The following is a 20,290-nucleotide window of genomic DNA, read 5'->3' as shown; positions in this document are numbered from 1 at the left end:
TTCCTTTCATTGCTCAGAACTGCCTTAGTAATTATAAAAACAACACATGCAAATGTCTTTCTGTCCTGACTTCTCTTTGCTTCCTTGCAGCTCTTGTGGCTTCCTTCTAGGGTATTTGTGATGTTGTATCCTAAATCAGATATATAAATCCAATCATGAGAAAATAGAGAAGCCACATTTGGAGAGGTCAAATTTTGGAGTCTTGATTGCAGCACTAGCGGCCTGCAGGTGGCCAATTACAAATACCTGCAGCTAGCAAATACACTTACCATAGTTAGGAAACAGAACCATGAAGGCCAGAGAGGAAAGAAAGAACAAAAACAATACCAACAAACCAGTTCAGCTCCAATGGAGAGCTGAATTGGGATGCCATGGTCACCAGGAGCCAGGAGACAGGACACGAACATGGAGACAAGTGGCATGGCATAATAGCACCTGGGCCTAAATAGGGCCAGGGTAGGTGACAGTGTCACAGGAAATTCCCAGTCCCAGGCACTGGATCGACAGGTTTGGTAACCTAGCAGCCAGATGCTCACTCCTGCCTCCAGGGATTCAGACATGCCCATCACCTGGGAGGAGGGACTCCTCTTCCCCTCAGACCCTACCATTAACCATGTAGACCAGATGGCGTTGGCCAGATCACATCGCCCTATTTCAGTGACGCCATCAACCACCACATTTCCTTCAAGAAAGTCTTCTCATTTGTCCTAATAGCATGCTGGAATTTTTCTGTGTCTTCCTGCTTATTTGGTATTTCCCTCTTCTTTATTTCCCCATTTCCCCAATTTCAGTCCTTAGTCCTCTCTCAAAAGTATTGTCCACATGTGGATGGATACTCCAAGGTCGCATCTCCCTTGTGGTACTTGAAGTCTGCAACATGAGGCCCTTCTTCTCAGGGTGGCTGCAGTTCTGCATCTCTCTAAATGGTACACAAGTTTTCTTGTTCTGGTGTAGGTTAATTTAGGTAAAACTGAACCCATCTTACTGTTGATGGGGAAGGAGATAACTGGAAATCTCACCTATCCCATCCTACTTTTTCCTTTTCCTTCATTTCTGTTGGTTCAGATTCTCCCTCACTTCGTTCATACCTTACTGCTCATCTTGACTCTCCAGTGGCATTCTACCAGATGCCAAGGAGGATGGAGGGATTTGCCTGGGTGTGTGGGCAAGGTGGAGAAAGGCATTCCCGGTGAGCAGAACATGGTGAGGGAAGAGTGGGAAGACTCAGTGTCAGGCTTGTATTGAGCATTTGGGGATAGGATGGGAAGATAGCATTTGAGAAATTTAAGCCTTGGATGAGCAGGAAATAAAGGCAGTTAGAGGCTTTTGAGCAAAGCAAAAGTGGTGAAAGCTGGGCTCAGGAAGACTTAGTCTGGCTTTGTATTGTAAATGACTAGGGACAGAAAAGGCCTTGGTGAGTTGGAGATAAAAGGTCTTGGTCCAGGGTCTCAAGAGTAGGATTTTGAGCTTCTACAGAGGGTCAGCAAGAGGATACTGAGGGAAATTGCTGTCAGTTCTAGAAATCTTTAGCTTTAGGTGACAAGATGACAGCTGAAAGGAAGTATTATTACGCATTTGCAAGATAGGAGACTTCACAAAACTTGTATGAGTGCACAGGACTGGAGAAAGAAATTTATGAGTCATAATTGCCTTTTCAGGTTTTTACTACTTTTTCCTTCCCTCGTGATTCATTCCTTTGTACTCTAAGGCTGTCATGTTATTTGTGTTAATAATAAACCTCGTTTATCTTGAAGATAGCTCTCTTGTTAAGCTGCCATGAAATCTTCAAACTTATTTTTTCTCGGTGACACATAAATTATTATAAGGCTATGGCTTGTCACAGTTTCATAACGTTGGACAAATTTATCCATTGTGTCGAGTTAAGTATAGTGAGATTAAAGTTTCCAAGCACTAATGGTAGAGCAGTGTAATTGAGTGCAGGAAATTTGAATCTGTGAGTCCTATAGAAAAAAAAATGCTGATATAAAACTGTGAGAGAGCATTTTACGTTTGTTTCCTATGGTCTGGTGTTTTAGGAGGAAGGCAGCGTGGTGGTCATACTGCTAAAGAAAAGGTGAATCATTTCATCATTGTGACACATGCCTTGTGCTGAGGCTTGAGGTGGGGGCTTGGATAGGAGTGAGCAAAGAATGGGCCTTGGTTGTCAGAGAAAACCACTTTCCTCTACTCTGACATGCCTGTGTTGAGACCAAGCCAAATGTTTTGCCTTTTGAGGGAGAGCAGCTGCAGTGAGCCTGCAAACTGCTGCTTACTTGAGTTGAGGAATTCCCAGCATCTGCCTTCCAACCTTAGTGTCTCCAGTAGGGATTTCGGTCCATTGGCTAACTTGAAGACACTTAACCCTACCTGCTTCATGAGGTGTTTGCAATTTCAAAACAGTCAGGCTTCCAATGCCCTGAGTGAGTCTGAGTTCACCCTGTGCGGGGAGGGTCATTTTAATCTAGTGGTCCCCAAGGAGTCCAGATAGCAAGTACAGTCACAGTACCATTCAGTGCTGCAGCTCCTTACCAATGGTAAATGACATTTATATGCTTGATCTTGCCTCTAAACTGCTGCCCTTCATCTTGTCTTCACCCTTTGCTTCAGTGCCTTCACTGGCTATGGATAGCTAATGCTCATAACAGCGGAAGGTGCTAGGAATATAATAATAAAGAGGGCATGTGGGCAGACCCGAAAAGGCATGAATAATCCAAGCTAGTGAAATACCGTTCCCCTTGTGTTACAGAGACTGATGCTCAAAGGAGTTAGTGACTTGTGAAGTTCACAGAGGTAAAGAGTGGCAGAACTGAAAGAGAATCTCGGACCTGTGATTCCTAACGCAGAGGTCTTCTGTGAGTGCACACTGCCTCTGAGAATTCCAGTCAAGGGGTAGGAGAGCACCGTGTTGCCACTTCTCCATTCTGCCCTTGCCCTAGGGCAGACACGCCCCAGAGCGTGTCTGCAGGGTTGGACTTTGAAGTCAGTCTTCTGAGGCCCCTCTGCTCATAATAGCTGTCTATTGGACGGCTCTTGAGCCAGTGCATAAGAGGATTAGGAAAAAAAATGCTTTACCTCCATCACACTCAGGCTGCTTCCTTTCTAAACCACATACTTAGCATCACGTATAAAATAAATACTTTTCAAATGTCTTTGTTTCACCACCCCATTAGATGAAACCTTAATATGTGTCTATGTGAGTTTCAGCCACACATTAGCATGTAGACAGTAGTTCTCTTATTTAAAGGGGATGGATAGCATATGTATACAGAGCACTTTTCCTATATATATGTACCTGTAATTCAGGGTTTAATTTATGAGTTAGTAACAGAATCATCATAATAATAAAACTCACAATTCACTACAGAAAAGTACTACAGTAAAGTTGTTTAGCACTCATGAATTTGCACTCACAAATTATTGGTGAATTATTTATAGAATATTCGTACTGCAGGAGGAACTATAAATGTTGAAAGCAGAATCAGTGATGAAAGGGGATTACTATATGCATTATATATCTTACAAAGCATAGAGAAATTGAAGTTATAAGGGAATGAATAAAAATAAATATAAGTAGTTCAAAAGGTTTTTCTGATCACTTGAGGATTTTTTTAACTTTCAGTGTGAGTTCTGCAGCTTGAACGTAGAGCCTGGGTGCTGTTCCAGAGCTTTTTTAAGTTCAAGGCTAATTCTCTACCATTTGAGCCACAGCTCCACTTTCAGGTTTTTTACTAGTTAATTGGAGATAAGGAATCTCACAGACTTTCCTGTCTGGGTTGGCTTGGAATTGTGGTCCTCAGATCTCAGCCTCCTGAGGAGGTAGGATTATAGGAGTGAGATTCTGGTGCCTGGCCATTATAAGATTTTTATTGAATCATTTTTCTGTTTATTCATACAGAATAAACCCCAAACTTCGTTGTTTTGTTAGGGTTCTTTATGTTTGTTCCTGTGGCTACTTACCTTCTTCACACTTAAACCTCCTTTAGTCTCTACGCTTTTTTTTAAATTTATTTTTTAACACAATGTACATTAGTCAGGCTTCTATAGAAAATCAGAAGAGAAGGAGGGAGGAATAGAGGAGGGAAAGGTGGGAGAAAGGAAGAGAGACTGACAGAAATAGAGATAGAGCAGGTATAAACATATACATAGTCTAAAGGCTGGATATTTGGGCAGGCATTCATTTTGAAGATTGAATTTGAAGACTGGCAACTCAGGAGGAAGTTTTAACCTTGTACAAAATTGAGAGAATTTCTGCTGTTCTGAAGGACTTCAGTTTTTTTTTGTTAAAGCCTTCAGCCAATTAGATGAGGCTTGCCTATATTGTGGAAGGAAATTGGTATAATTTAGTGTCTATGGATTCAAGTGTTAATCATATTAACAACAAACGCCTTCTCCACAACATCTAGATTGATGTCTAACCAAACCCTAGAAGAACTCACAGTGCACATATTCCTAGTGGGTAATCCAAATGGAAACAGAAGACTCATTTGTTTACAAATGGATGAGCGTTATCTCCAGATTATTTTCAGAAAGTAAATTGTTAGGACTGTGTAAGAACTCATGTTCTAAGGTAGTGCCCCATTCCATCTTCTTTCCTCTTCTAGAAGCTACCTCAGGCCAACTGTAGTGTTGTTACTGAGTTAATTATTCAGGCTGAAAGACTGGGATCTTTCAGACTGAGTAGAGGAGTAAGCACTAGATTTCCACAAAATACAAATGACCATGGAGTTAAATTAATCCTACTAATTACGAATCAGAACATAATAAAAGAGTCCAGAGACACTCATAGATCTGCCCATGATCATCACATATCTACCAATATTTTCTTTTGAAGAAAAGCTGAATCTCAGTTAAAAAAAAATCAGTTCTCTCAATTTCCAGGGTAGTAATCTGAAATTTCCACTTAATAGCAGAATGGCCCAGTGAAATGAACAACTTACTCTTATCTTCAACCCAAAGTACCATCACTACTATCTAGTACTTCATTTACAAGCAAGCTGTGTCATCAACAAACTAGGATTCCACTTCATTTAAAGTGGAAATGAGTGAAGCCATTCTATCATATGCCATCCACCATTTGTATAAATGGACTTATTACGAAGCCTTTCTGATAAATCCTGAATTTATTTATATTTTGATGACCACTTCTTTAATCATTTTTAGCCACTCCTTACATATATTTTAGAATTTTAGAATATAAAAAACACTTACATTGAAGTCTTTCCTCAAGGAAAAACAAATTCCAAAACATAATTTATTCTGTTTTTATGGTTCATAGGAGAAATATCCATATCGTATCTTCATATAATACAATATCATAAGATATTGTCTTATTTACCTAATAGATAATATTCAATACAATTAATTTCATTGAAAGCCTTCTTAAAGGTTTATGCATAATATATGCTTCTAAAAGTAGCAAGAAATGTAATGATCCTACAGCTAAGAGATCTTCCTGTCTGTGACATTTTCTCCAGTCTTCCCTCCCTCCCTCCCTCCCTCCCTCCCTCCTTCCCTCCTTCCTTCCTCTCTTCCTTCCTCCCTTCCTTCCTCCCTCCCTCCCTCCCTCCCTCCCTCCCTCTCTTCCTTCCTTCCTTCCTCCCTTCCTTCCTTCCCTCTTCTCTTTCTTGTTTTAAATTGCATCTTACTGTAAAGGTGATGTACAGAAGGGTTACAGTTACATAAATAAGGTAATGATGTACTTGTTTTCTAACAGTGTTACCTCCTCCCTCATTTTCTCTCACTTTTCCTCCCCCGGACTTGTCTCTCCCCAAGTTGTAAAGTTCATTTACAATTTAGTGTCTAGTGAGTATTATTGTTGCATTGGTTCATCCTTTGTCCCACTGTTTCTGTGATTCCCCTTCACTGTTCCAAATCAGATAAACTTATACAAGACAAAGGGTGCCAAAATCAGAAACAGTGACCACAGGGAATAAACCAGAGGAGAAAGAAAGACAAAAACAATAACTGAAAACAGCACACTAAAAAAAAGAAAAGAAAAACAAAACCACCACAACAAAGCCCTCATTTCCATATCGTGGAGTTCATGTTGATTAGCATCACTTTAGATGGTCATCTGTACATAGCTATTGGGCGATTGTGATCCTCTTTTTTGTCTTACTGGTACTGGAGCTTGAAGTCAGGGCCTTGTGCTCTCAATTGGCATGGCTTGGTCATAGCTGATACCATACCATTTGAACCAAATATCTAGCTCAGCATTTTGCTGGTGAATTGAAGATGGAGTCTCATAGACTTCACTGTACAGGCTGGCTTCAAACTGTCAATCTCAGTCTCAGCCTCCCGAGTAGCTAGGTTTACAAGTCTGCACCATGGGTACCTACCTAGGCTTTCCTTATTCTTGATTGTTTGATAGTTTTGAAAAGTCCTGATCAGGGATTTTGTAGTATGTCCCCACTAAAATAATCTGGTGTGCTTTCCATGATTACATTGTGGTTCTGGAATATCAGGTGGAAGAAGACAGCAATAGAATTCTATATTATCTAGTTTTGAGGACAGCTACTCTCAACATGATGAATTGCAGCTGACGTTGACCTTGATGTACCTTTTGATTCCTCTACTATAAATTCACTCTTCACCCTTTTCTGCCCTATAGTCTGCATTGAAGTCATCATGCATAGCACACAGGATCCTCAAGTTCTGAAAACACACAAAAAGGGTTCTTTGAAGAGCAGGTGTGAGTGACATTGTTGAGGGAGGCAATCACCATCCCCCCACAACCTGTTCTTTGTTTATTATTGTTTTATTTATGAAAAAGATAGCTCCTAAGAATGTTTTGAGGTCTAAGAAAATGTCAGATTGAACCTTGGCCTAGACCTTCCTTAAGACCAGTCCTTATCTGTCCCCCTAGACTTCTATGTGATTGTTACAGCTAGAGAAGAAATACTAAAACTATCTAGTCTTTTACTATTAATTGTAAACGTGTTATAGAACATGAGTTTCTCAAAAGACAGTGCCTTGACAATTAACATTCACTGGGAAGTTACAGTTGGCTTGTGGGTTTTTTTTAAAGCAGGTATTCATTAAATATTTATTATTTGAATGACAAAATAATTTCATCCAACAACATTTTTTTATTGTGAAAATACTGCACAGAGGGGTTACAATTACATTGTTTGCCGCCTCCTTTGTTTCCCCTTCCAATCCCTTCCTGTCTCCCTCCCCCCTCCCCCTCCCCCTCCTCCCCTGCTCCCCTCTTTCCCCTTCCCCCCGAGCCAAAGTTGTAAAGTTCGTTTTTCATTGTTGCAATGGGTCCACCTGTATCCCTATTTAAGCAATTTGTTTTTTCCCTTCCCCTCCACAAATTATACCAACATCAAATACAATGAAAGCAGGGGTTATGCTGTGGGGGAGGGACATACAAAGCAACAAATAAATTATCTTATAAATACGTTAGAAACAATCGCAAGAAAGAAAAAACATTTGAATCCTTATCTTGGAGTTCATTTTGCCTAACATCAACTTATCTGACCGTTTCTGCTTGTCTCAGACATATACTAGTTATTGCAAATAAGGGAAACCATGGGACCTATGTTTCTTTGGGCCTGGCTTACTTCACTTAATATAATTGTTTCCAAGTCTTTCCATTTCCTAACCCAGATGCCCCTCAGTAGATGAATGGATCAAGAAAATGTGGTATATATACACAATGGAATTCTATGCCTCCACCAGAAAGAATGACATTGCCCTAACAACATTTAAAATATGAGTTTAGCCAGGCATTGTTGGCTCAAGCCTGTAATCCTAGCTACTCAGGAAGCTGAGATCTGAGGATCGTGGTTCGAAGCCAACCTGGGCAGGAAAGTCTGTGAGACTCTTATCTCCAATAAACTACTCAGAAAACGGGAAGTGGTGCTATAGCTCAAGTGGTAGAGCACTTGCCTTGAGCTGAATCGCTTAGGGACAGTGCCCAGGCCCAGAGTTCAAGCCCCATGATCGCACCCCCCCCCCAAAAAAAAATGTGAGTTTAATTCTTCAAATTTCACATCATCTTATTCCTCTCCTGTGCTTTAGTTTCTAAAAGGTCAATAACTTTATTTCTTATGGAATATTCTTATATTCATGGTGAATAAATTGGTGATACTATAAAATTAATTTAATTCAAAGTGAAAGGTAGAATCCTACCAGATTTATACTGTTGCCAATTGTCTGGACTGAAACAAATATAAATATCTGTTAAAAATGTATAGTATCCTCCAAATATATTTATTATATTCTTTCATTTTAGGTTTTGTTTAAAAGGTTTAGATTTTATATGAGACTTACTATCCAGGAAATTTTTAAATTATATAATGGAAGTCTTCAGATCCAAAAGTATTTATATGTTTATCCTTTGAAATGGTAGTATAGGAATCAAACTTTTCAAGAGTAAAAAATATCTGTTTCTAAAAGGAATATACTATGGTCATAATTTTCTTTTTCGTTGGTCATGGGGCTTGAACTCTGGGCCTGGGCACTGTCCCTCAGCTCTTCAGCTCAAGGCTACTGCTCTACCACTTGAATCACAGCACCACTTCCAGTTTTCTAGTGGTTTATTGCAGATAAGAGTCTCATGGCCTATCCTGCCCACACTGGCTTTGAACCACAATCCTCAGATCTCAGCCTCCTGAGTAACAAGGATTACAGGCATAAACCACTGGTACCTGGCTCATGGTCATAATTTTATGCTTACATGTCACACAAAGATGGGCTGTTAGTGGAGAGTTACTTTGTACAGTTGGTATTTTTAATTCTCCTTTTTAAAATTGGTTAAAAAACGTAGTTTTCACCTTAGGTAAAGAAGTTTGTCTTTCTTCCATTTGAAACTGTCTGTTCACTTTTGTAGATATTTTACATTATGTGTCATCCATAATTTTGCAAAATACTTTAATTTTTTCCTTTTCATATTTACTAATTCTTCCAGCTCTTTTTTACTTGTGGGCTTCTGTCTTTAAAATTCTTCAGGATCATCTGCTAGTTTAGCCACATTGAGTCCATAGCTTCTTGTAACAACTCCTCTGGTTATTTGATAAAGGAAAGTGACAAAATCAGGTACCTGTTCATCTTCACCTGAATTCTGTTTGCTTTCATCTTTGTTAACCAAGGACCCTATGTGGTAGTTTACCACCTGTTGGGAGTAACTTTTTTCTAGTTCACAAACTGGTGGATAATGGGTGACAAACAGGATTAAGGATTTCTTTCACCTGTGTTTTTCACAGTCCCATCTTCACTGTATTAGTCTGTTACTTGTTTCTATTACTGATTTTATTACCTCCCTCTAGTGGCCAGTTTTATAGTCTTATATTGCACATGGACAAATTCAGCAGTGGAAAAATTAGAAAACTGACCATCTTCATGAGACTGAAAAACTATTTTAGTATAGTTGCTAAAATAGTGAATTTTAGTTGTGTGTTTTTGTATTGAAAGCTAATTTTCAAATAGGGAAATGTCTTAAGGTGGTAAATGACACAGTTGATTAAAAGCTATAATGAAGATAGTATTTCTGGCAGAAGATTTTACCTAGTGGCTGCTATACTAAGAAGCTCAGTCGCAATTTGATTTTTAATGAGGGAGCTCAGCTGGTCTCTTGCAGGTGTTTTCAGTACTGTAGGAGCAAGGGAATGCTCTAGAGACACTTGGAAGCTCCACAGATATATGAAGTAGGCTTCTCTGCCCTCATTGGCATTTTTTCACAGAAAAAAATTTCTATCTAGCTCTATCTAGTTCTATTTAGGTTTACAACAGCCTTTGTTATTTTACCATGGCTTAAAAAATAGCATTTCTTTAAATAGTGTGCTCTCTTTGGTTATTCTAAGTTGAAATAATTTGCCAGTATTTGAGACTGGCTTCCTATAGTTTCTGGTGGAAACTCTGGGTGGATTGCAAATAGAAATCCCATTTCTTTATTTCTTCTTTTGCCCCCCACCTATCTATCTATCTATCTATCTATCTATCTATCTATCTATCTATCTATCTATCTATCTATCTATCTATCTATCTCTGTCCGTCCGTCCGTCCGTCCGTCCTTCCGTCCATCTGTATGTCTGTCTATCTATCATGCTGAGATGAAACCTGGGGCTTCTCATATGTACTACACAAACAGCTTCTGAGCTTCTGAGCTCCCTCCCCCATGCCTCACTCTACCTTATACTCTCCTTTGAATGAATTATGGTGTTTGTGCCCAGATCTGGAGTTTCATTCCATTGAGATCCAGAGGGAATGGCATTTAAGGAAAGATAATTGAATCAATAGGAAATCTTTGAAATTTTCCTTGATGTGCTTCTCCTGAACTGAATTCAAGGAAGAAGTAAGAAGGAAGAATTCCTGCAGAGAACTCCTATTCAGGCAACAGTCTACCTGTGGTTTCCTTGTTGCACAGATACCATAGAGATACAGTGAAGATGAAGATACACTTTATTTGTGCATACAAGGAAGGGCACTAGTGATATGATGTGTGTTTGTCACCCACCAGCTGCACCTGATCCACTGGAACTCCACTCTGTTTGGCAGCATTGATGAGGCTGTGGGGAAGCCGCATGGCATAGCCATCATTGCCCTGTTCGTTCAGGTAAACCATTGTTACAGTTGTACTGATTAGGAGATGCTGATTTCCAAGTCATTTGTAAAATACTTTCTATTCTTTCAACTTTACTACTCAGAGGTAAAATTCAAACACAGATACAGAGAACACTGATAATGTAAAAATATAAAACTCCATCTTTTCAGTTCATGAGAGTTCAGCCAAATTCCTTACTAGAAAGTAGTTTACTTATTATTTTCCTCAGTGTAGCATCCAGAGTCTTGGGAGAAATGATTTTGAAAGCATCTCCTGAAGGTAGAGTTCATTTCATTTATGAAGAAGAATTTCAGAAATATCTTTAAACCCAAGCTTACTGCAAAACCTAAGAAAAATCAATAATATAATCATGTAGTGGATTACGTTAGCTCTTTGTTATTAATAATTTTCATTTGAAGATGATTTGAAGTTTCTTATAGGAAACATGACACAAGATAAGATCAGAGGGGGCTGGAAAGTTGGCTCTGTAGTAGAGCGCTTCTCTTGCATGTCTGAGGCCCTGGGTTCGATTCCTCAGCACCACATAAGCAAAAAGAAAAAAGCCGGAAGTGGTGCTGTGGCTCAAGTGGTAGAGCTCTAGCCTTGAGCTGAAGAGCTGAGGGACAGCGCTCAGGCCTAGAGTTCAGGCCTCACGACTGGACCTCCCCCCAAAAAAGTTAAGATCAGAGTGTTGAAAGTATAACAAGTGTTATAGCATTTAAAAGCATATCGTTATTTTTAAAATGAATTCTCACTATTTATTATGTAACTTTTTCATGAGCTTTATATTCTTTCTATTTTATATACATACACACACAACACACACATATATAAAGCAGAACAATGTTACAAAGTATCAATCAAAATGATTTAACTAATAACTTGGTAATCTCATTCATTAAAGACATAATTTTACTTGGGTGCAGTGGTTCACCTCTCATCCCAGAAACACAGAAGGCAGAGGTAGAGGGACATCACCCTTCCCTCCTGGGGGCTGGCTCTCAGCTTAGAGCAGTGGAGAGGACATTGTGGCCAATGAGTATGGACTTGACTTCTAAGAAGCTTGACTGGAGATAAGGACAAAAGAGGCAATTGCTAGTGGTATTTATGAAATTAAAGATCTTGTAATTCTGTTCTAAGCAACAAGAGTTAGTACAGTCGTTGAGTTTAAAAATATTGAAAAAGAGAAAGGATAGCATATACAGAAAAGTCTTAGAGGAGAAATGAGTGCATGAGCTGGAGAATGCACATAGATGGAATGAGTTGGACTGGTGGCAAGCCATCCTTTCTCTGAAATAGAGGGCCAAGAGGAAAAGGGCCAATTTAGAGGCAAAGAAAGGCAAAAATATTAGGGTAGTTCATGACTTATGGCCTCTGGTATATCTGAGACAGACAAAGCAACATTATTTATGGAATGAGGGATCAAGGGTGTGTGGTTGGGCTTTGGAGTAGCTTAGAGGGGAGGAGAATAAACAGTAAGGGGGAGAGTAAACAGACACTTGTGTCTGGTCCTCATGATTGTTCAAGTTAGCATATGACAGTTTTCTGTCCAGGCAAAGGAGAGCAAGGCATTCTAGCAAATTGTGCTGATCTATTGTATCACAGATGGCCAGAGAAGATGTAGGGATAGAGACTTGCTGGTGGGGGAAGAGATGGCATTCAGCCCAGCAGAGAGAGGGCAGGAGATGAAGTCAAGAGGAGCAAGAAAGCCTTGGTTCTTAATGATTAGTAAAAGGAAAGAGAGGAACAGAGGAGGAGAAAGCTGAGCGATGTAAGAATGGTCAGAGAGAATGGTTGTTTGGACTTCAGATGAAAGTGAATGCAGGGTATGGTCTCAGTAGGTGTGCTGAAGGTGAAGGATGGAGGGGTCAGGTTTCTCGCAAGGCTCTCAGGAGGACAGAGGAGGAGGTGCCTAGGAGGAGTGCCCAGTGGGTCCATAAATGACAGTGAAGACATGATGGCATCAGAAGTAGACAGTCAACTAAGGAAAATTGTCTGTGCTTGTGAGTGAGAGATACTAAATTAAAGGTGATATGGGAAGACTGACAGCTTTCTTCCCTCTCCCTGGGAGACTGCCCAGTGTCCACAAGGAAGGCCTGAGAGAGCTGCAGTCTGGAGAGACCTAGACAGGAGATAGTGGGAGGCCATGTCAAGAACAGAGCCATCCTGTATACAAGGAGTACAATGGACAAAAGATGAAACAGAGTTAGAAGTGAAAACAGGTGGAACAAAGTTAGGCTCTAGGAGAAGAGAAATGCCCAGAGTTCTTTAGGGTGGTAAAGGATGGAAGAGTGAGAGGAAAGGGAGTTATTGGTCTCATGGTCCCAGTCTCCTTGGCAACATTGAAGATGAATGGCTGTAGGATTGTAGTGTGAAGATGGTTGGCTACACTTGGTTTTTGGTGGTCATAATCTCTTCATGTAAACTTTTTGGCAAAAGAAGGAAACTCACAAAGTAATTGATGCAATTTTTTGTAGTTTTCGTGGGTAAAGTTTTATAGATAAAAATCTTTATGGAGAGAAGGAACAAATTACAATGATTAAGTGCTCTGTATGTAAGAATCTGTATTTGATGCTGAATTCAGGTTACAAATGCAAGGATGACATGAATTGAATTATGACGTGACAGACTGGGGTGGGGAACTTCTGGGTACACAGTGGGGCAGACACGTATGCTTCTTATTGGCTTTCTGAAACTATCAGTCTGCATTGATAATTTTATATGGCCTAAGAATGATGTTATCAATATCCATATGATTCTTGGTAGAAAAAAATTGGGTTCCTACCCCCATACTTGTCTGTGTTCTAAATAATTTAATTTAATTTTAACCTTCAACCATGTGACTATTATCTTCTCCACTGTGTTGCTGAGGAAGAATATAGAGGTTAAAGTAAACCTGCCCAAAGTCACACAACTAAAAAGTGGAGGTACCAAGATTAGAACTCAGGCAGTTAAGAAAAGCTGCTCACTCCTAGACCAGTGCATTATATGGCCTAACAATGTGCAGATGTGGACTCTTTTTAGGGTTTAAAATCCATCAGGAGATATATGAGGTAGAGGTAGACCACAGCTAGAGGCACAGGTGTCCAAGTTTTGTCTCCTGGTTAAACCACTAAGTCAATGATGGTTCCTTTCTCCTGAGCATAAGGCTTCTGCTTGAGATTGTGATTTCTTCACTTATGCATATATTTGCATTAGGTGTTTTTTAAAAAAGTAAACTTTAAAAAGTTCAAAATTTTGCTTAGAAAGTAGCATATACCTTGGTTACAATGAACTGATTGGTCTGCCTTATATTAAGTGTTGTTTGTCTCTTTTCTTTATCCTGTGCATCTCACAGTTTGTTGATGTTGAGAGAAACAGAGACTGTTTGCAGGTTGACAGCTATGCTTTGTTCTTGCAGGCTGTCCTGCAAAAATGTGGGTGGAGGAGCAAAAGCTAAGTATAAGAGATTGTTTCTGTGAGGGATTAAGTGACCTCTGCTGTTACCTTCTTCCTTGTCACGGACCTCACCAGCTGTTAAAAAGTAGGACTCAGCTTATATTTTTCAAGTCTCAATTTTTTGGGAGCATTTTTGTATGTTAAAATATGTGAAACATAAAAAGAGGGCTATGAAAAATATCCTTATTCAAGAATAAAGAGGTAGCTGTAGAATTTTGACTAGTGATGATGATTTATAACTAGTGATAATTGAGAAATGAGTTCTCATTTTGATAACTTTAACAGAAGAAACCATATACCCACTTTTATGAGTTAATAAAAATTTTCAACTTTGATAAAATATTTATATTAGTGATCTATAAATGCCAAAGGTAAAAAGGCAAGGGTTTTGGGCATGTACTGAGTCATATTAATTCAGAACTCTTCCTGACAGTTTTATATAGCAGCCTTTTATGAATTGATATATGTGACACTCTGACTGATACGTATAGGTAGGAAGATGAATTTAAAATGGATTCTTGGATATCATAGCCAATTCTTTATTCTACGAGCTGCTACAAATTTAGTTACATTTAGTAGATAGTGGCCTGGCTATAAATAGAAAGGTCATTTTAATTCCCTAAGTAGGAGGATTTGACCCTAGCTTCTGCTAGTTACTTTAATTAAAAGCTGAATGCTAAAACTGTTGTGTTTGTGGTTTATACTTTATATGTTTCAGATAGGGAAGGAACATGTTGGTCTGAAAGCCGTGACTGAAATACTCCAGGATATTCAATATAAGGTAAATCATTATTTAAAAGGAAACAGAAATACGGATATGTAAGAGATCCCAGTGCCTTCACACAGAGCTCTCCCATATCAAGATTAGCTTCATTCATGGTCCTACCCTAAAGAACCAGAAAAGGTATTATATTTAATAGTTATGATTAAGTCCAGTGTAAAGTAATAGATTTAAAAAATCAGCAAAGGGAAAAGGCACCAGAACAAGCTTCTGGTGTCTCTTCCATATAAGATCTTGTGGGCATGCTGCTGATTACCTCAGCAATGATGTAATGATGTGTCACTACACATGTAAGGTGCTAACAACCTGGGAAGCTCACCTGAATCAAGATGGCTACAAATTTGATAAGGGGTTGGTCATGTAAGACTGTGTGCCTGCCTATCTAACTGCCCTTAGGAACTCAGTCTCTAGCCCCTGGAAGTCCAGCCTAGACAAGAAAAGCAAGGTATAAAGGAGGAGAACATGTATTTCCAGCCCATATTTGTTCCGCAGAAATGAGCTAGAAAATCTCCCTCATTTTTCAGCTGATAAGACATTAATCAACATCAGAGACGGGGTCAGGGAGGTGGACTAGAGTTAATCCTGTATAAAATAGTTCCAGAAAGAAAGGAAGGAACTTGTGATAACTTCCCCTGTTTTATTTGTGTTCACAGAGTAATCCTATAGCAGACGTTCAACCTGTTTTAATAGGTCTATGTGCCACAAGAACCTTCTTTAAAAAAAAACCTTAACCTTACGCTTGTTAGGCACTCTGCCACTTGAGCCATTCCCCTATCCCCTTTTTGCATTGGTTGTTTTTGAGGTAGGGTCTCAAGTGATAACTGAACTGTCACGGGCTGTGGTTTTCCTATTTGTGTCATTATGCCCAGCCATTGAATGAGATGGAGTTCTACCAAGTTTACTGTCTGGCCTGGTATTTACCCCACTCCCCTGATCTCTGCCTCCCTAGTAGCTAGGTTTATAGACTTGAGCCCATTGCTTGCCTGACTTCAAAGACAATTTAAATGATACAATTTAAAATAAAACCCCTAAGTGTAAATTATTGAATGTGGCACTGATCATTCCTTTGAAATTTAAGTCCCTCTTTGGAAAAAAAATTGATGAATTTCAGATCTCCTTTTCTGAATGAGAAAGCTCCCTAAATAGATCCTAGCACTGAATTTCCAAACCCAAATGGCACAGATTTTTGTCCAGCCAGATTGCAGTGCCACTTAGGAGCTGAGCTCTACACAAGAAGAAATAATTTCAAAGAATATCTCAAGCCAGTTCAAGTGTTTTACTCCAAGATATATTCAGCCTATGTTGGGTATGAATGTGTTAGAAGCATAAAAAGGTAGTTTATATATGACAACTGGACATTAATGGTGAACTCCATGTCAAGAATTATGCAGTAGTAAATAATCACAGATTCAAGTAGGAGTGACTCTTTTGGAACTCATCAATTTTGCTACAATGAGAAGAGAGCGACACACCTCCAATCTAGGCAACCTGATGAGATCATGGAGAAAATGGATTCAGTCCTAATAAATTTTATTAAAAAATTAGGGATTTTACCTTAACATGGAGTGAATATTTGTTTTTAATTTTTCAGGGAAAGTCCAAAACAATTCCTTGCTTTAATCCTAACACTTTATTACCAGGTAAGCATGTCATTTATGGCATAAAATGAATTTTATCTGTGAATACTGAATTTTAAATGTGTGCTATTAGTGAATAAAGTTTCTTTACAATTCATCTTCTCTGTAGAAGGTACCAGTTTCAGATGACCATAAATATAGGTCTAAAATTTTTGGAATAATAAAGAAACTCTTTGTCACTGGCTCCATTAATCCATGAAAAATTTCTTGGGATTAACATTGCTACCTCTGTGAAAAGTTTCAGTATAATATCGATCAGTGAACTTCTTATTCATCCATGTTAGAGTGAAATAAATTTTGTATATAATTTTACAAGACTACATCATTTAGTAATACTGTTATTTACATAGTTTTCTAATTGTAATTTTGTTCCTATAATAATTGTGCATAAGATACTTAGACTATAACTTGGAGTTCTAGGAGGCTTTGTATAGAATTTTTATCTTGACTTTTTCTGCCTAAAATGTGTTGTTTTGTAGTGTTTCAAACAACATGAAATAGGTCAATTCACTGTATATATCCTTTGCTTTCTATATTTAATTGCTCTACAACAAACCAATTTGTTATGTGTTAAGCAAATACTCATGTTCAGTCATGAAATCTTGTGATGTATAACTAGATGATTTGATAAGAGTGATTTGCTTTTCCTATTATATTATGACTTTAATATTTTACTGTTGAAGAAGCAGTGGAAAGTGGGCTAGAAACTCATGGTTAAAAATATAGCTTTGAAGCCACCCTAAAAGATTTCAGTCCTGCTTCTGCCAGTTACACCAAGCTGTGTGACCTTGGGAAACTTACTAACTTGTGATTTACTTTTCCCATCTGAACAGTGGGGCTAGTAAGAGCATCAATCTCTTTGTTTTTTTATGAAGGTTAAGTGAATTGATGTATAATACTCAGGACAGCAGTTAGCACAATGTTTAATAAATATGAGGCATGAATCAGTGAGGTAGATCATCCAGTATTAAAAAAACCTAAAACATTAATAGATTTTCTAAATAAAATTTGACAGATACATATAGTAATCCATTGATATAAATCACTGTAAATAAATGGATTATTTATCATGTTGTCTTCCATTATTTACTCCAACAGTGATTAATTTAAAAATACATTTGTGAACTTCTACCTTAAAAATGATATCTCTCTATGAAGTATTATTAGGTCAGCTTGTAGCTTGGGGAGTTGTTGGAATCTTCAAGATTATTAACCTGCATTTTCATGACATGTCCATGTCTGTGCCTAGACCCTCTGCTGCGGGATTACTGGGTCTATGAAGGCTCTCTTACGATCCCACCTTGCAGCGAAGGTGTTACCTGGATATTATTCCGATACCCTTTAACTATATCCCAGCTACAGGTGAGTATGCTCTTTTAAATCTTTGAGAGTGAAATTTTGAGTTAAAGGTTAAACATTACTTCTGTAAAAAGAAAATGTCTGTTTCATGTTTAAGCTCCCTTTAGACCAGTTGCACCTTTTCAGATGAAAGTTAAATGTCTTGAGCTAGTGAAAGCAAAGGAAAGGTCAAGGATGAACAAAACCTAGCATTCATTTATGACCTGGATTTTATGTTAGAATAAATAGAATAATAGAAAGATCCAAACTTTTGATTAGTTCAATCATTCCTGTATGTGGTTTTCCCAAATGGAAGAAAAAGGCCTGAAAATAAGGTGTGGGTGCTCATTATCTCTATGGGTCACATGCAGGCTATTTGCTAGAGCTTCCTTGGCATGCACAGAGATTTCTGTATATGGAGAGACAGTGGAGCTGGAGTGAAAACTTTTAAATTGTTCATTGGCTTTACTTTTGGTCACTTTCCTGTAGCCTTAAGTTCTGCTGAGGTGCTATTGGTGCTTTAAATACTAATGTAAGCTAACTGGGGTGGAACATACCAGTAATCTTAGCTATTAGGTAAGGTGAAAGGTCAGGAGTTCCAGACCAGCCTAACATTAAAAAAAAAAAAAAAAAGATTGGAGTACTTGGGGAGTCAGTTGATAGAACATGTGATAGCTACAAGAAACCCAATAGATAGTAAGGCAAATAATTACACTTGTCACGATTAATTAAACAGCAGTCTAAACATTCACACAGTGAGAACAAAGGAGGATATTTTTAGGAGAGGATCACAAGAGCTCAATAGCTACATGCATATGACCGTATAAAATGACGCTTATCAAAATGAACTCCAAGAAATGGAAACAAGAGGCTTTTTTTTTATTGTACTGTTTGCATTTTTTTGTTTTTTGTTTTTTTCCTTTGGTGTATTCCCTTTTGTCACTGTTTTTGATTTCTGTACCCTTTGTCTTGTATATAAGTTTATTTGACTTGGGAAAGGGGAAGCACAGAACCAGTGGGACAAAGGGTGAACCAATTCAACAGTGAAACTCACTAGATACTATGTTGGAAATGAACTTTACAACTTGTGTGTGTATGTGGAGGGAGTCAGGTGGGAGGGGAAAAACTGGGAAGGAGCGAAAAGGTGACACTGTTCAAAAGGAAATGAACTCATTACCTGACTTTAACCCTCTGTACATCACCTTTACAATAAATTTTTTAAAAAGGAACATGTGGTAACATCATTATAAGGTATAAACAACAATTTGGAAGGATCTGAGTGTTTAACTCAGTGGTAGAGCATTTGCCTAGTATTTGTAAATTTTTGGGATCCATACACGCAGGAACAAATGAATGAACAATGATCGTTGTATTATTATAAAAAAGGTGCTTTAAATATTTCCTGTCCAGCAGAGATCTGCCTAAGGGATACTTCTAGAAGGTTGTATTTCCCTTTCATGATCAACCTCAAAGACTTTAATACTCAGAACAAAGTTTCTGAGGTTTTCTTTAATAAAGTCTTAAAGGTTGCTTTTTTTTTTTTTTAAAGAAAAGATCTTCCATCATTTCTGTAAGTTAAGAAGCTTACGTTTACTAACTTCTCATTCAAGTCTTCTTTTGTTTGGCCTTAAATCTTTAAAATCCTCCCTTTTTTAATATTTAAGAAAGCTCTCTTTAACATTTTCTCCTTATTTCTGCCTTTTTAGGGAATAATTTTAACAGTTCCCTATTCAGCCTCTCCTCTCTCTGCCTTTCATTTTTTCTTTCAATACTTTTCAAAATCTCTTTTTGCTAGTATGTAATTGCTACACAAGGAGGCTTTACTTCCACACAAGCATGCAATGAAACCTGATCTCTTTCACCCTCCATTACCCTCCTTCATCCTCCCTTCATCCTCCCATTCCCCTTGTAGAACAGTTTCAACACTGTATTTTTCAGATATACATGCAAAATATGTCAGTCATATTCATTCTCATTCCCTTTATTTTCTCTCTGGCCTCTGGCTGGCACAAACTGGCCTCCAAGAGAACTTGTTTTACTTTCCCATCATTCATTTTTTTCTTGACATGTACTAATTGTAACAATAGGTTTCATGTTCTTATCTTGCACATGCATAGTTATATTTTAATCAGAATGCCTTCCTCTATTGCTTTCCCCTTCCCCATACATATTGTTATTATTTTAGGTTTTTTTTTTAAATACATTTCCTTTGGGCCTTGATTTTTTCTATGTGGCATTTCCTAATTCCTTCATCTATTTATTCTTCTACGAAACTATTCCTGAGTGCCAACTAGACACAGGGCACAGAGATAAGCAATCTTTACTTGCAGAAACTTAACCATAGAGTTGAACACTAAGATAACTACATTAACAATTATAATTTTGCTAAAAATCTGTGTCAGAAACATACAAGAAAGGCACTGAGCACCAGTAGCTCATGCCTGTAATCCTAGCTACTCAGGAGGCTGAGATCTGAAGATCGTGGTTCAAAGCCAGCCCAGGCAGGAAGTCCATGAGACTCTTATCTCCAATAAACTACTCCGAAAA

The 20,290-nt window shown here is 38.3% G+C and overlaps 1 protein-coding gene across 1 annotated transcript in view; it reads left to right on the top strand.

Moving 5' to 3' along the window:
• Nucleotides 1-20,290, top strand: part of Ca8 (carbonic anhydrase 8) — an 86,811-nt gene that overhangs the window by 43,761 nt on the left and 22,760 nt on the right. Inside the window, exons 4-7 of the mRNA XM_042665957.1 lie at nucleotides 10,466-10,561; nucleotides 14,706-14,768; nucleotides 16,360-16,408; nucleotides 17,655-17,767. Coding sequence (XP_042521891.1) covers nucleotides 10,466-10,561; nucleotides 14,706-14,768; nucleotides 16,360-16,408; nucleotides 17,655-17,767 — 321 coding nt within the window. The remainder of the gene's footprint in view (nucleotides 1-10,465; nucleotides 10,562-14,705; nucleotides 14,769-16,359; nucleotides 16,409-17,654; nucleotides 17,768-20,290) is intronic.

The sequence above is a fragment of the Dipodomys spectabilis genome, unplaced genomic scaffold (genome assembly GCF_019054845.1).
Source record: "Dipodomys spectabilis isolate Male_0828 unplaced genomic scaffold, ASM1905484v1 ptg000015l, whole genome shotgun sequence".
In the NCBI taxonomy this organism is placed as follows: domain Eukaryota; kingdom Metazoa; phylum Chordata; class Mammalia; order Rodentia; family Heteromyidae; genus Dipodomys; species Dipodomys spectabilis.
This window is presented reverse-complemented; position numbering and strand designations above follow the sequence as displayed.